The following is a 14,506-nucleotide window of genomic DNA, read 5'->3' on the forward strand; positions in this document are numbered from 1 at the left end:
CTCGCCGCCCGGCCCGGCCTGGCCCGGCCCCGCTCCCCCGGGGCCCTCCCGGCAGCCGGAACCCCCCGGCCCCGCGGCCATCAGCGCGGCCGGAGCCCGGGCGGCCCCAGGGAGCGCGAGGGCCCCGGCTGCCCCGGCAGCCCCGGGCTCGGGGAAAGGGCAGGGGCTGCTCCCAGCCCCCAGCCCAGCCCGGCCCCACCTCCACCCTCACCATGGGCAGGGGGCAGCTCCCGTAGGTGCAGAGAAGATTTTGGGGCCGTTTTGCTCTTTCCACCCCTCCCTCTACGGTGCTCTCCCCAGGGCTGCAGCAGGATGGCTGGATGGATGTCACCGCCTTGGCCACCCTGGCGGGTCCCTACTTCACTGTCCTGGCAGGGCCACGTGCCCCCAGCAGCAGCCGCCCCGCAGCACCACAGGGAGCCAGGGACACAGCCCGTCCTGGTCCGGGCATGCGCTGCCCGGCTCATTCCTCGACCACAGAGAGGAGGGAGCCGAGCACTGGCAAGCGGCAGGAGAGGCGGGTTGTGTGGGGAGCTGCTTCGCCTGGGGTCACGCAGGAGGCGGATACAAGGACTGTCTGTGTGAGGAGAAGGGTTGGGCTGCTGGAGGGAGGGCACAGGCGTTGGAAGGAAACGCCACTATCTCAGCCTTGCCCGGACTATGGCCAGGACCCAGAAAGGCTTCACTTGCAAGGGCAGCGGCTCCCAGCACTTCGGCAGTAGTGACTTGGGGGCTGCTCCCTGCATCGCAGGCCACAGATGAGGCAGGAAGGGAGGGGTTCACGGGCACACGGGACCATGCGGAGCAAGGATCCAGGTGTAGCACAACCACAAATAATGCATATTTAATACTCCTGCCTAGATTGCGATCTCTCAGCCTGACCACCATAGCCAGACACCTCCCGCTGTGCTTCGTGCACAACAGGGTCCCAATGCGGTTGCTGCCTGACAAGCTCAGACCCTTCGAGCCCCATCGGTTACAGAGGAATTGCAGCACAGGCGGCCCCTTCCGCGCAGTGGATCCAGGCAGGGCCCACACCGTGCAAGCTGCCATCAGTGTTTCACACTCCCTGTTACTGCTTTTCTCCAGTAGCAGCAGCTCAAACTAACCATGGGCCAAGCTGTCTTCACTCCACCAGGCTCTGCAGTTTGGTCGAGTCTCTGCTTTTGCATTTTGTGACTCTGTTCCCACATGGCACCCCAAAGCTGAGGGTTTCCACAGTGTCCTTCCTTATCCCGTATCCCAAAGCCCCGCAGTGGCACCTCAGGCCAAGCTCCCCCACAGCACACTCTGTTCCAGACAGGCCCGAGGTAGCCATAGGGCCATGCTGGCCACAGGCAGGTGCAGCAGAATGAAAACCCATGGAGACCTCAGGATGCCTCATGGAGACCTGGGCTGCTCTATGGAGACCCCGGGCCGCCCTAAGGAGAGCTGGGTTGCACGATGGAGACCTCAGGCTGCCCCATGGAGACATTGGCTGCCCCACGGAGACCCCCGGCTGTCCCACAGAGACACCTCGTCCCACACACACACACACCCCCCGCTGCCCCAGGGGCCACCGCCACCCCTGGGGTGCAGCGCAGCCCCTGCAGTGCCCGACAGCGGGTCCATCCCATGGCCACCCTGCCCTGTCCCGCAGCCGTGTCCCATCCCTGGCCCTGCTGGGCGGCTGCCCCAGGCCCCATCCTGTCTGCTGCCGGGGGGTCGGGGTGGGCTGGGGACGTCGCTGCCGCACGGGCACCGCACCCCAAGCTCTGCTGGCCCCTGCGGTAAAGCCTGTCCTGCAGCGCTGGCCCTGCTCAGCCCCGGCACCCGCACCTTTCCCACGCCCGGCCCCACGGTGGCCAGTGGCTCCTGAACCTGGGTCCCCTCCCAGCAGCATCACGAGGTCTGTACGGGGGAACCAGGGCCAGGGCTGCAGCCTCCAGTTCTGTCCCACCATGGAGTCTGTGCTTTAGCTTTCTGGGGTGCCTAATTCACACTTATTTGACACCGCCGCCGTGCAACGCCCACCATGTTGTGGTGCTGGGGCTCACTGCCAGCACAGCAAGGCTCTGAGGCAGGAATTGCCATTCCCATCAGGCTCGCTGGGACGCGGTGCCCAGTTCCCGACTGGAGCATGCTCAGAGCAGCCCATGTTTGCATGCTCTGGGCAAACCAGATCCCTCCACAGCGCCCGTCCTGCTCCCTGTGACGTCCCTGCTGCTCCCAGCAGGAAGAACATCCAGGAGCCCCCAGTGTGAGCAGAGCGATCCACTCTTAGCTCTACTTCAAGAACTGGCTGAGTGTTTTCTCAAAGTTTTACTGCAGATGAGCTTCCAGCTTGTTAAAGTTCAGCCCATTGACCCAGTTGAACCGTGACATCAAGCAATGGAACGGGAGGACCTGCGAGGGGCAGTGCTGGCAGCAGCAGCCTGGTGCTACAGGCATCGCTCTCGTGTGCCCCAGCTCCTGCTGAGCCCCAGGGCGCTGCATGCGCCAGGCTGGGCTGGGTCCCGCCGGGGCTGCAGCCCCCATCCCTGCTGCCTGAGCTAGGGGGACGTCCCTCACCGAGCTGCAACCGACGGGGGGTCACCCCGAGCTGGGCCAGATGAGCGGACAGTGATGGCGGGAGTCACTGTCGCACAGTCCTGCCCTGTCCCCGTGTCTGCTCGTGGCTGTCGCAGCGACGAGCCAGACTCAGGCAGCCGCCTTGGAGCCCGTGTCCACCTTGCCCATGGGCCCACACTCGCGGCTGTGCAGGTCTCTGCCCCGCCGCAGGCCCGGGACTCTGCCCGTGCTGCTGAGCGCGACACTGCGACACCGCGCTCTGTCCTAAGGCCAGCGCTGCAGCCAAGCCCCATCCACGTCACCAGAGCGGCAGCCTCAGTCAGACCCACAGTCCCTCCTGCCTCTGCCTGCTTGGCTGGGTCAGCGGGGCCGCCGTGGGGTGGGCATGGGGACACGGGCGGTCGCAAGTGGGCAATGCCCAGACCCCAGGGCTTTAGTCCGCAGTTGTTAGGAGGGCTCTCCCTGCAATGCTCCTGGTAACACAGCCTGCACCAGCCCTGCCGAATAACTAGGAAATGCCCTGCAGGACTCTGGCCATTTAAGGGCTGTCACAGAGATGACAGTGACGTGGGAAGGATGCTGATAACAAGAAGGAGGCCCGTGGAAATGATAAACTTGAGGCAGAGAGAGAACTGGGAACAAGGGGCTCTTGAGCTCCAGCTGCTTCTCTCTTCCAGGGGAATCCCAGGGCAGCTTCCAGCCTGCAAGTGCTCAGGGAAGGAGGAATGCTGGGGTCAAGCAGTCAGATGTAGCAGAATCCAGGGATGATTCACAGGGACAAGCCAAGACACAGGGAAACGTTCCAGATGCTCCACTGCGGCCAGTACAGGAGGGCAGTGAGTCCAAGAGAGATCAAGGCCAGGCTATTCCAGGTCAGACTATACCGTCACACAGGCCCTTCCTGGCCTTTAAAATACCATTTCCTTCCAAAATCTCCCAGACAGCCTGCAAACTAACAGCACAGGGCAGACGTCTCCTTGGGCAGCTCTTTTGGCTTGCCTCTGTGAAAGCCATCTGACTTATTCATTTATTTGCATTTATGCTCCTCAGCGGACGATGGTTTGCATTTTCCCATGATGAGCAGGCTGGGAAGCACTTCATGTCCCACAGAACACAAGTGCCTCAGCTTGGCTTATTTTGGACCAACACAGGGTGCTTTGCAGCAGGCTGAGCAGCTTCCCCACCCTGGTCCTGCACTGGCCATGCTGCCATGAGACCTTCCCATTCCCAACATGCCTCAAAACACCAGATCCTGCTTTCCCTCCCTGGCTCAGCTGCAGGCTTGTGCCAGTGTCTCTAACCTACACTTTTCTGTTCCTGAATCGCTTGTCCCCACCATGGTTCTGCTTGCCCAGGTGACTGCACATGCTCTCATTGGGCCTCCGCACAGCCCTGCTGTCCCCAGCGCCCGGCACGATGAGTGCCACACTGCCATGCTAGGTGCTCCAGGAGAAGCGCCAGGACCCAGCCCAGCCCCAGCACCTCCAGTGCTGCAGCTCATCACACCAATGGCCAGTGCTGGGCGCCAGCCCCCTCAACACCTCTACCTCTCTCCTACACAGACTAACTCCATCCTACTGTGACTTTCTTAACTGGCTGGTGACAGATCCTGCTCTCAATCCCCATTACAGACACGTGGGGACACACAGGACAGAGCCCCATGGGACAGGGGTGCAGGGCCATGAGCAGTGCAGCTGGTGGGGGACCTCAGAGCACGCTTGGGCTGAACAGGTCACCCAAGCCCGAGCCGTGGAGGACACAGGCTGGTCCTTGCAGTGCGGCGACCGGCAGCAGCCAGCGGGGGCAGCACCCTGGGGAGGGGCTGCCGCCCCGACCCCTTCCCTCCTGTGTGGTCTGGCCCCCCGCCCCGGAGCCCCTGGACTGCTGCCGCGTGCCCAGCAGGGCTGCGCAGGGCAGCAAGTCATGTCCTGCCGCCCACGGCCACCATCGCTGCCTGCGTCTCCTCCACAGTGCAGAGTGCTGCTGGGGGCTGAGACCCTGAGCCCCGAGAGCAGCACCGAGGGCAGCATCAGCCCCGGAGCAGCCCCTGGCCACCATTCTGCTGTGTCCTGGATGCTTGGCCTGCCCTGGAGATCCCTGGGCCTCCCTCTGGAGCACACGCAGGAGAAGAGCTGCTGCACTCTTGTGCCTGTCACCTTGCAGCGAAAGAGAAGTCTCCTCTGCTCCATAGACAATGGTCTCACATAGAAACCAGTAGAAAGACAGGAAAAGACAAGAACCAAAATGCAGTTGTCGGTGACTCCCTCAAAACAGCATTTCTCTCTTCTGTCCCCAAGCTGCTGCTCCTAACCCAGCGGTCCCGCAGCTGTTGGCCTCCAGACACCCCAGGAGTCTGTTGGGACCTCGCTGGCTCACGGTACTGAAGCCGTTGGCCATGTCTGTGCTGCCAGCCTTGCAGAGCGGGGCACAGTGTGAGGCTGCAGGAGCCTGGCGGGGGGGCTACACAGAGCCTGTGTGGGTCAAAGCCCCTAGGTCAAAGCCGGCTGGGTTCAGGCAAGGTCTTGAGTGCACCAAGGCGGGGAGCTGCAGCTCTGCCATGCAAGAAGTCCTCTGCCAGGGACGTCTTCATTAGCGAGCAGCAACATGGTCCTTCATTGTCCTCTGCACGTCCCCCAGGACCTCTGCAGCACCAAGTCATGTCCGGCCACATCAGGGCTCCCGCACGGGTTATAAAAGCTGCTCCTCCACCTTCAACCACTGCAGAAACTCAAGCTGCAGCAAGACAGAGCAAACACAGCTCTCTCCTACACTCTGCCGAGCCTGTGCCTGAACTGCAGCGAGGGCGGTCTTGGCAAGTTGCTCAGGTAGGAAGGTGCAGACGTCCGGCAGGGATTTCCACCAAGGCTGGGACAGCGATTGCTACCCAGTGCCTCACAGAGGCCTCATCCGCCCCCGCCCAAGAGAGCACCAAGCGCCCTCGATCTGCCTCGCAGCCCTGGGGCTCGCTGCTGCCAGGGACACTCCAACAGGGTCCTTGCACTGGAGTCCAAGACTTGTTCTTAGAGAGGGGGAGCACCAAGGCGGGTCAGAGGGACATCCTCTTCCAGAAGGTTCAGGTCAGTGAAACCAAATGCAGGAAATACAGATCTAGATTCAGCAAATTCCCCAGTGTTTCTCAGTATTTCTGCTTCTGCTGCTCACAGGCCCAGGAGGTCCTTGTGCACCAGGGCCCAATGCAGGCTCGATGCTGCAGCAGCTGGTGTCTTCCCTGAGTGTCCTCCTGCTAGCTGGAGCAGCAGGTAATGGGCTCGAATGGAAATGATGATCCCCATCATCCTCCCATGCTTGAACCCTGCCATGGACCAACCATGTTTCTCTGCTCTCCCTACAGGCTGGAGGAGCATCCTTTGGTACGGGCTCCCCTGAGGACAGTGGGGGCAGAGACAGGTAAAGGAGTCTGGAGAGCTTCAGATTTGACTGCTCCTCAAAGAGGGGTTAAGGAGAACCTGTATTTGAGTAGAGACCTGAGGCTTAGCGAGGTTGGGCCTTCAGCCTCACATCAGGGCACTTCAACATCTGGCAGCTGCGATTAGAAACCTCACAGAAAATACATCATGTCCTGAGCAGTGATAGCAAGAAGCCCTCAGGGCAGCTTCCTCATTTTGGATGGGCTCTGTATCATGGGCAACTTTCAGATCAGCCAATGCCCTTTCCCAGGCAAGGGCAAGGGAGCAGAGGTTCCAGTAAGTGAATGCATTTCCTGAGCTGGGCTGCATCGCGATGACTCTGCCTGTGTGGCAGACAGGACCAGCTCCCAGCGCCTGGCAAGAGGCCGGCACTGCCCAGGAAGGATCCTCCTCCAAGCACCCGATTGCACTGGGGCTGCTCCCATGGCCAGGCCCCTGAGCAGCAGCCCACCCACCCCTTGAGCAAACGCAAGGGGGTTTTGCTGCACACAGAGTTTTAACCCACCTGGGTGTCCACAAACACACCCCATCCTCTTGGAAACAAGCTCCCCCCAGCACTGATGGGCACACACTGCCTGTCCCTGGGCTACCAGGCTCATAGGTGCCTTCTCTTCCTCTCTTTCCAAAGCTTCCTCCTCCTCTTCCCTAGAGTGGCTCCCCTGGCAGTACCTCTGCATCCTTCTTTCCCAGGCCAGCTTTCTCTGTCAATGGCAAAACAGGGTTCTTGTCCAACTCATTTACTTTTAGTATCAGCTTCCCCATTCTTCCACTTTCTATTAGGTTTGCACGTATTTGTACAGCATGGTATGGCTTTTGCCCAAGGGTGCCAGGCCTGGCCAGCTCGTGGGCCATGGGGACTAGGCTGCAGCAAGCTGCTGTGTGAGGGCAGCTGTCCCAGCTTCCCAGCACAGCCAGGGCAGGACCCTGCCGGGACAGGGAGGCATTAGGGAAACACGCACATAACGTTGCACCCACAGCAGAGCAGAGAAAGTCCCAGAGCAGGGACGGGCCACGGGCAGGGGCTGGGGCTGGTCCCGCATCCCGGGCAGGGCCGGGACATGTGCAGGGGCCCGCAGCGCTGCCGCTCCGGTACCGCGGCCCCGGGCGCTGCGCTGGCTCCCGGCCCGGCCCGGCCCGGCCCGGCGGGACCTGCCCCCCGCCGCTCCGCAGAGAAGAGCTGCCCCTCGGCGCCCGCGGGCCGGAGCGGCGGGGCCCGGGGCTCGGAGAAGCGACGGGAGAGTGAGGGAGCGAAGGAGGCGGGAGAGCCGGGAGAGGCAGAGGAGCCGTGTGCCCGCCCCTGGCCCCGCCCCAGTCCCCGCCCTTTCCCGTGGCCCCGCCCCTGGCCCCCGCCCCGGCCCGTGGAAGCTGCCGGCCCGGCCCGCCCCGGCGCGGCGCGGGCGGCGGAAGCGGGGCCCGGGATGGACCCGCCGGCCAAGGAGGGGCCGCTCTTCGTGCAGCAGAGCCACAAGTTCGGGCAGAAGGTGCGCGCGGGCGGGGGTCGCTCCACGCGGGGCTCCGGCCTCTTTCGCGGCGCCCAGGGCCCGCTGCGCGGCCCGGGGAGGGCGGGCGGGCGGGCGAGACCGGGACCCCGCGGCGGGACCGGGACCGTGAGCGGGGCCGGGAACGGGGCGGGCGGGTTGGGGTTCGGCTGCCCTCCGTGGTGCCCGGGGCTCGCAGGCCGCGAGGGCCGCGGGGTGGGGGTGCCGGCACAGGACCCAGTGGCTCCGCTGGCTCTGGTGACTCCGGTGGCTCCGGGGCGCGAGTCCCGGCCTGGCCCGCGGTGACGGTGGCGCCCGCAGCGATGGAAGAAGAACTGGTTCGTGCTGTACCCGGCGAGCCAGCACGGCGTGGCCCGCCTCGAGTTCTTCGAGTGCAAGGAGCCGTGCGCGCCGCCCGAGCGCCTGGGCACCAAGCGGCTCGACAAGAAGATCGTGCGCCTGGCTGACTGCATCAGCGTGGCCCCCGCCGCCGAGAGCGGCCCCCGCCACGGCACCGCCGCCTTCTGCCTCGAGACCAGTGAGCGCAGCTACCTTTTCGCGGCCGACGAGCAGCAGAGCCAGGAGTGGGTGGCCAAGCTCTGCGAGATCGCCTTCCCGGTGAGCACGGCAAGCGGCCCCGCCGTGCGCGGCGCCCAGCGCTGCCCTCCGTGGGACGGGCCTGCGGGGAGGCCAGGCCCGGCAGCGGGGCTGCAGGGAGGCTGTGGGGTCCGGCTCCCCGCTTGGCAGCAGGGCAGGGATCCGGGTGCTGGGAGTCCATGAGCTCATGGCCCCCAGGCTGGCACTGGCACAGGGCACCGTAGGGAGCCGCTTGCTCGAGCTTTGGGCCTGGCTGCTTTCCCTCTGCCTGCTGGGGTGCCGGCTGACGAGGGCAGGGTCCTGATCACTGCACAGCGCAACGGGGAGCCCTTTGCGAGCAGCCCAGCTGTCCCCATGGCCATTGCCCAGCGCAGGATGCCCTTGGGAAGGCAGTGGGCACAGACCAGGAGCTGCCTCGTCCTTCTCTGCTCTGCAGGGCCCTGGTGGCCCTCGCTGCAGGGCCGGGCTCCTGCAGGGATCCAGGCTGTGCCTCACTGTTCTGGCTGTTCTTCAGTGCCAGGCCGGGCTGCCCCTGCCGTGTCTGGCAGGCCCAGGGTCCTCCCATCAGGACCCACATTTGCTCAGCATGACTTAATTTAAGTAACTGTCAAACCTGGTGTGTTGGTGATTGGGAGCACAGGATGGCACTGGGAATCCGTGCTTACCTGTGTCCATTTTGCACACGGTGGTGCTGCCTGTTGCCCTGCAAACAGATGTGGGACTGAGCTGGGAACCCGGGGTGATGCGGGCAGCGGCAGGCCAGGGAGCATCCGCCTGCAGCGGGAGCTCCCATGTTGTCCATCGTGCAGTAGCTGCTTGGAGGCAGGACACGGCGAGCAGAGCACAGTGAGGCTGGTGTGAGCGTTACCAAACCCTGGCCTGCACCGAGACATGTGAGAGTGAGGGGGAGACCAGGGAGCGAGGGGTTTCTGATTGTCTACATGGGCCGCCTGTTTTTGCATGAGGTTGGTTGCAGTTCAGGATGGAGTTTCTTTTTCCGTTGAAGAAGAGGGAGGACATGGTCCAAAGCGCTCAGAAGCCCTGTAAGACTTTCTTGCTGCTGACTTTCTGATTGGGCTGAAGCCCTTCTGCATTGGATGCTGTAGCTGAGCAGGGGCCCTCAGCTCTAGGACGCCAGGTCTCAGCAGTCCCCAGTCTGAGGAGGTCCTGCGGGGACCTTGCCTCCTGTGGGGAAGGCCACTTGGCCAGGTTTGAACTGAAAATGTGACATTTTGCCTTCTGCAAGATGCGTGTTCTGCTGCAGCCCCATCCCACGTGCTTTGACAGTGAAACGTTTTTCAGGTGCTGTCAGGGTACAGGCACTCATGCTAAATCCAACAAAAGGCACCTGCAGGCCTTTGATTTGTGTGGGGCTTCCCTGGCGGGGCTCTTTGCTCTGCTGTGGTAGCTGGGGTGGGCACATGCGTCCCCACAGGGACGGAGCTGCAGCGCCCTGGCTCTGCGCAGCAGTGTTTGCACTGCACTTTCAGTTCTGCATGTGCTAAATGCGGAGGCGCCGCTTCCCTTCTGCGGGCTGCGCAGAGCTGCGGCTGCCGCCTCCCTGCCCGTGCGGGAGGCCGAGGCAGAGCCTCGCGTTTCGCGCTGCCTCCAGTGCCCGGCGGCGGCGGTGGCTGCGCGGTGCTGTGCTGCCGATGCCGCCTGCGTTGGAGCACAGCCGAGAGGAAGCAGAGCGGCTGCCAGCAGGACAGCAGGACATCCGGGTGGCCGTGGCCCTGCGGCGCGGGGCACGCGGGATCACAGGCTGCCGCAGCCGCCCACCAGCGGGTGCCTGGAGCCTGGGAACCGGAACGCTGGGGACACTGCTGCTTTCCTGCACCCAGGGGTGCCCCAGTGCTGCTGGTGGGAAGGCGCTGGAGCACAGACCTAGTGAGGGGCGGCTGCGGAAGCCGGGGTTGGTCAGTGTGCAGGGGAAGAGGCTCCAGGGAGACCCTATCGCTCTCTGCAACTGTCTGGACGGAGGCTGTAATGAGGCGGGGTCCATCTCTTCTCCAGAGTAACTACAGCGAGGACAAGGGGAAATGGCCTCAAGTGGCACCATGGGAGGCTCAGGGTAGACATTAGGAAGGATTTCTGCATGGAAAGAGTAAAGCATTGGAACAGGCTGCCTGGGGAAGTGGTGGTGTCGCCATTCTTGGCAGTGTTGAAGAATTGTGTAGATGAGGTGCTTAGGGACATGGTTTAACACCTGTGGTGTTGAGGGGGTTACAGCTGGACTCAATGATCTCAAAGGTCATTCCCATCCATAATGATTCTGTGACTCTAAAGGCAGCCCCAGGGCTGCCCCTCGGGTGCGTGTGACCGAGGGTCTCGCGCAGGGTCTGTCCCTGCTACAGCTCCGTGTGTCTCGGGAAGGGCCGGGCTGTGGGTGGCCGAGGTGGGACCTTGGGGAGGGCCCCTGCCACCAGACTGGGCCGTAGGTGCATGTGGAGCCAGGGCAGGCGCTGACACTGACAAGGGACAAGGTGTCTCGGGCTGATCCGCTCTCCCTCGGCAGGGGAACGGCCCCAGCAATGCCAGCACGGCCGCCCGGCGCGGCAGGGCGGGCGGCGGGGAAGCGCCGGCCCTGGAGATGGCCGTGAACTCCATCTACTACTCGCGGGATGAAGGTAGGGGCTGCTGCTGGGCTTCGCGTGCCCTTCCCGGGCCGTGTCCCTGTCCTGCCGCATGGTGGGCATCTTGCGGGCCAGGCTGGGCCTGTCCTGAAGCTTGGGGCTGTTTTGTTTGCGTGCGCCGATCACCTCTGTCCCCACAGCAAACGTGTTCTGGGTGACAGTGCAGCGGACGGAGGCGGCAGAGCGCTGCGAGCTGCGGGGCACCTACGTGCTCAAGGCCGAGCGGGACAGCCTCGTCCTGAAGGACCCGCAGAGTAAGGAGACCCTCTACGTCTGGCCCTACCGGCTGCTGCGGAGATACGGCCGAGACAAGGTGGGTCGGGGCCGGGGCTGAGGCCCTGTGCAAGGGCAGCGAGCGGCGGCGCCAGGAGAGCCCAGGCAGCCGCCAGTTGCTGCCGTGCTCCGGAGCTGTCATGGGCCGTGGTGACTGCAGGAAGGGCTCGTCTGTGCTCCCCAGCCTGTCCCCAGCCTCGGTGCTGGGTGTCCCCCGTGTCACATGCGCCCGCTGCAGGCAGCCATGCAGAGCCCCTCAGCACATGGTCCTCGTCCCGCTGCCACTGGGCTACCCGGCTCCCAGCAGGCCGCCCTGCAGCCGCATCACGCCCTGTGCTCCGCTCCCGGCTGCCCCTGCCCCATGTGCCTGGCTCCTGTGTCCTGCAGTGCTGCCGAAGCCTGCAGCGATCTCGGGTCCCTGCAGCCCAGGCTCCACGTGCACCTCCTGTCCTGGCTGCAGTGTGCATCTCGCACAGGGGTTTGGTTCAAGGGGGTTTTGTCTGGTTGGGACGGATTTGTTCGTCCTTCCAGGTGTGTGTTCTGAGCTTGGCCAACCCCCTAGGCCTCTCTCCTGCCCAGTATCCTTCAGCAGAGCATCTCCCTGTGCTTCCGCTCCTGCCCCGGGTACGAGATGCACCTGCCTGGCCGGCTGGGCTGCCCACAGAGGAAGCGGTCGGGCCTTGCTCTTTGTAGAAGCAGCGGTGTCGGCTGCAGCCTCCTCCAAGCACCTTCTGCTGCACTTCACGAGAACAGAAGGGGGAAGTGGCCGAGCAGCTCCTGGGGAGGATCCGGCCCGTGTGCGGGGCTGTGCTGGGGCGGCACTAGAGCATGCGGCACATGGAGCACGTGCAGCGGCTGCCCCGCGGTCACAGCCTGCCTGAGCTTGGTGGGGTGCTCAGACCTGGGCCGGCTGGAGCAGGGGGTTCAGGTGTAGTTGGGTCCTGCTGCAGTTGCTCCTCAAAGCTACATCTTGGCTTTATTAGGAGCATTTTGGGGTATGCAGGGTGCTGCACAGGAGAGAGCACCAAGCAGAAAATATCGGGGTTCAGGGACTGAGGTTCAGGAGGGATCTTGCCATCCGCAAGTGGGAACCTGCGCATCTGTGTGTGTGTTCAGAACCTAAGAAACGCACACGGCCTGCTGCAAAACTTCCCTATGAAGCTGCACAGAGTGAAGTGCACTCTGTAGCACTAACAGAATAGTGCTCCTAAAGCAGATGCTTTGCTCATTGGCCTTTGGTAGCCAAGCTGCTGCTCCTGGCCTGTCTTGCATGGAAAGCTCACTAATGCTGACTTACCCTTCTGACATAGGAGTTTCTCCTGCTTGAACCTTGTCACCCTGCTTTGTCCCTAGATCAAACGCGTATTATTTCCTACACTACCCAGTGTGAGCTGGAAAAGCTCAAGGGAGGCAGCAGGACATCTCTAGCAGGACCTGGGCATGGAGTGCCTTGCAGTGATGTCTCGTCCAGTGTGTCCCGCTGCTGTTTCACAGCTTGTTCCAGACTTGCGGGCGGTGCAGCTGCCCCCGCAGGCCCAGCGCTGCTGCGCAGCTGCAGAGCACACTGCAGCACTGGCGCAGGGCTCCGAGCGGCCACCCTCATCCACAGGGAGGGAGCAGCTCCTTGCTGGAAGTGCAGGCCTGGTCCTGCAGCCGCCTGCTCCTCAGCAGGAAGCAATGTCCTGCATTCTGGGTTGCAGGGAGCGGGCAGGACGTGACCCTTGCCCATCCCTGCAGGTGATGTTCTCCTTCGAAGCTGGCAGGCGCTGTGATTCTGGCCCAGGGAACTTCACCTTTGAGACCAAGCAGGGCAATGAGATCTTCCGCCTGGTGGAAGCCTCCATCCGGGAGCAGAAGGCGCAGGTGGAGGAGAAGCGGCAGAGCTGTGACTCGCTGGAGGCGGATGGCGCCGGCCTGCTGCTGATCCGCCAGGCGCTGGCCGACTCCCTGAGCCTGGAGATGCCTGCAGAGGGGGACAGCGCTGCGGTCCCCAAGGCGGGGCCCCCCGCCAGGCCCAGCGCCGCGGCAGAGGAGAGAGACGCTGCGTCTGTGCTCAAGAGCCGGACTCTTCCGGAGCCCCCCGTGCCGCAAGCCAAGCCTGTGGTCCCGAGCACACCCCCGCGCTCCCCTATGCCCAAAGTGCCCCGAGCCGTGCTGCCAGCTGAGGACCTGTCCAGTGTGTACTCGGAGCCCCTGGACTCGGTGAAGGCCCCTCGGTGCCGCCTGGACCCGCTCTACTCGGACCCCATAGACAGCAAGGCCGGGAGCAAGGCTAAGGCGCCCGGCGCGGCCCTGGAGGAGGCCAAGCTGCGGGTGCCGCTCTACTCCGCCATGTACGAGCAGGTGCAGGCGGACGGCGGGAGCCCGGCGCCGCGGCCGCCCACGCGCAAGGAGCCCATCTACGATGAGCCCGAGGGCTGCGCCCCGCGCTCTCTGTCCCCTTCCATGTGCATCTATGATGAAGCACGGCCCACAGATGAGGCCTGGCGTACCCAGGGCCATGAGGGCAGGGATGGCTACGAGTATCCCTACAACCCCAGCACGGATGACTATTCAGTACCTGCCTTCAAGGCCAAGGGCCCCAAGCCAGTGCCTGCCCCCAAGCCCCAGGCAACGTTTATCCCTAAAGCTGCCGAGAGAAGCATGGACCCAGCCAGAAGACGGGTAACCCCTGCTCCTGAGAAGATGGTCATCAAGCCCAGCCTTAATAGCAGCAACAATAACAACGTGGAGGTGCTGTACAGCCAGGTGGTGAAGCCCCAGCACATGCAGAAGAAGGAGCAGTCTGTGGATGAAATCAGCTTGTCGCCCGTCTACGAGGACCTGGGAGAGATATAATGCGCTGCCACTGTGCCTGCCAGGGGAGCACGGTGGGGCGCAGAGCCACTGATGAGCAGTGTGGGTTTCTGACCCACATGGCTCCTGCACGTGGCCTTGGCCTTGGGGACTGGCCTGGGGGAGGCAGCGCCCCTGCAGCCTGTCAGTGCTGGGGGTCTTTGCACAGCTGAGGGCAGGAGCCGGGGCTGATGCAGGTCCAGGGTGCTTCCCTGGCCATGGAGGTGGGTCCACAGCCACCTCCTGGCTCTGCAGGAGGACAGCGCTGCATCTTTCCACATCGGCTGCTGTGGGTCCGGAACCTCTGGCTCTGCTTTGGCTGCCTGTCCAGCCCGAATGCAAGACTGGATGCCTGTTTCTTGCATGGCCTGCTCTATACGGAGGATTTCTCGCCATCACCATCTCCCAACATATTTTTATACAAAATTATTTTGATATTATATCTAAGTGCCTTGGAATGAGACGTTTGCCTGTGGCATGTCTGGGCCAGGCAGCTGCTAGGCCTGCGAGATGCCCGTTCAGTGGTGCTAAGCAGAGTGCCCCGTCTTGCAGGAGGGATCGGGGCACACGCGGCTCTGCAGCAGAGCTCCTGAGCTGGGAGGAAACCACAACGAGAAGTGGGTGCTGGGCCAGCTCCGGGGGGGATGCTGTGATGCCAGGGGTGCAAGAGGAGCGAGAATCAGGCTTGCAGGGAGCTCAATTGCTGCTCAGA

At 63.4% G+C, this 14,506-nt stretch overlaps 1 protein-coding gene across 1 annotated transcript; it reads left to right on the forward strand.

Moving 5' to 3' along the window:
- The first annotated feature begins 7,396 nt into the window (after positions 1-7,396).
- On the forward strand, positions 7,397-14,270 carry DOK1 (docking protein 1). The gene is made up of 5 exons (XM_026047177.1): positions 7,397-7,459; positions 7,778-8,074; positions 10,569-10,680; positions 10,827-10,999; positions 12,697-14,270. Exons 1-5 carry the CDS (start codon positions 7,397-7,399, stop codon positions 13,795-13,797), a joined length of 1,746 nt encoding a protein of 581 aa, XP_025902962.1. The 3' UTR covers positions 13,798-14,270.
- The last annotated feature ends 236 nt before the right edge of the window (positions 14,271-14,506 follow it).

The sequence above is a fragment of the Nothoprocta perdicaria genome, unplaced genomic scaffold (assembly GCF_003342845.1).
Source record: "Nothoprocta perdicaria isolate Ctin4 unplaced genomic scaffold, notPer1 scaffold_480, whole genome shotgun sequence".
Classification (NCBI taxonomy): Eukaryota; Metazoa; Chordata; class Aves; order Tinamiformes; family Tinamidae; genus Nothoprocta; species Nothoprocta perdicaria.

Bases quoted from the DNA above. Each gene is read 5' to 3' on its own strand.
- DOK1 (XM_026047177.1), top strand. From the start codon at position 7,397: ATGGACCCGCCGGCCAAGGAGGGGCCGCTCTTCGTGCAGCAGAGCCAC. The intron at 7,460-7,777 runs GTGCGCGCGGGC...TGGCGCCCGCAG, and splicing joins GCCACAAGTTCGGGCAGAAG to CGATGGAAGAAGAACTGGTT. The intron at 11,000-12,696 runs GTGGGTCGGGGC...CCATCCCTGCAG, and splicing joins GGAGATACGGCCGAGACAAG to GTGATGTTCTCCTTCGAAGC.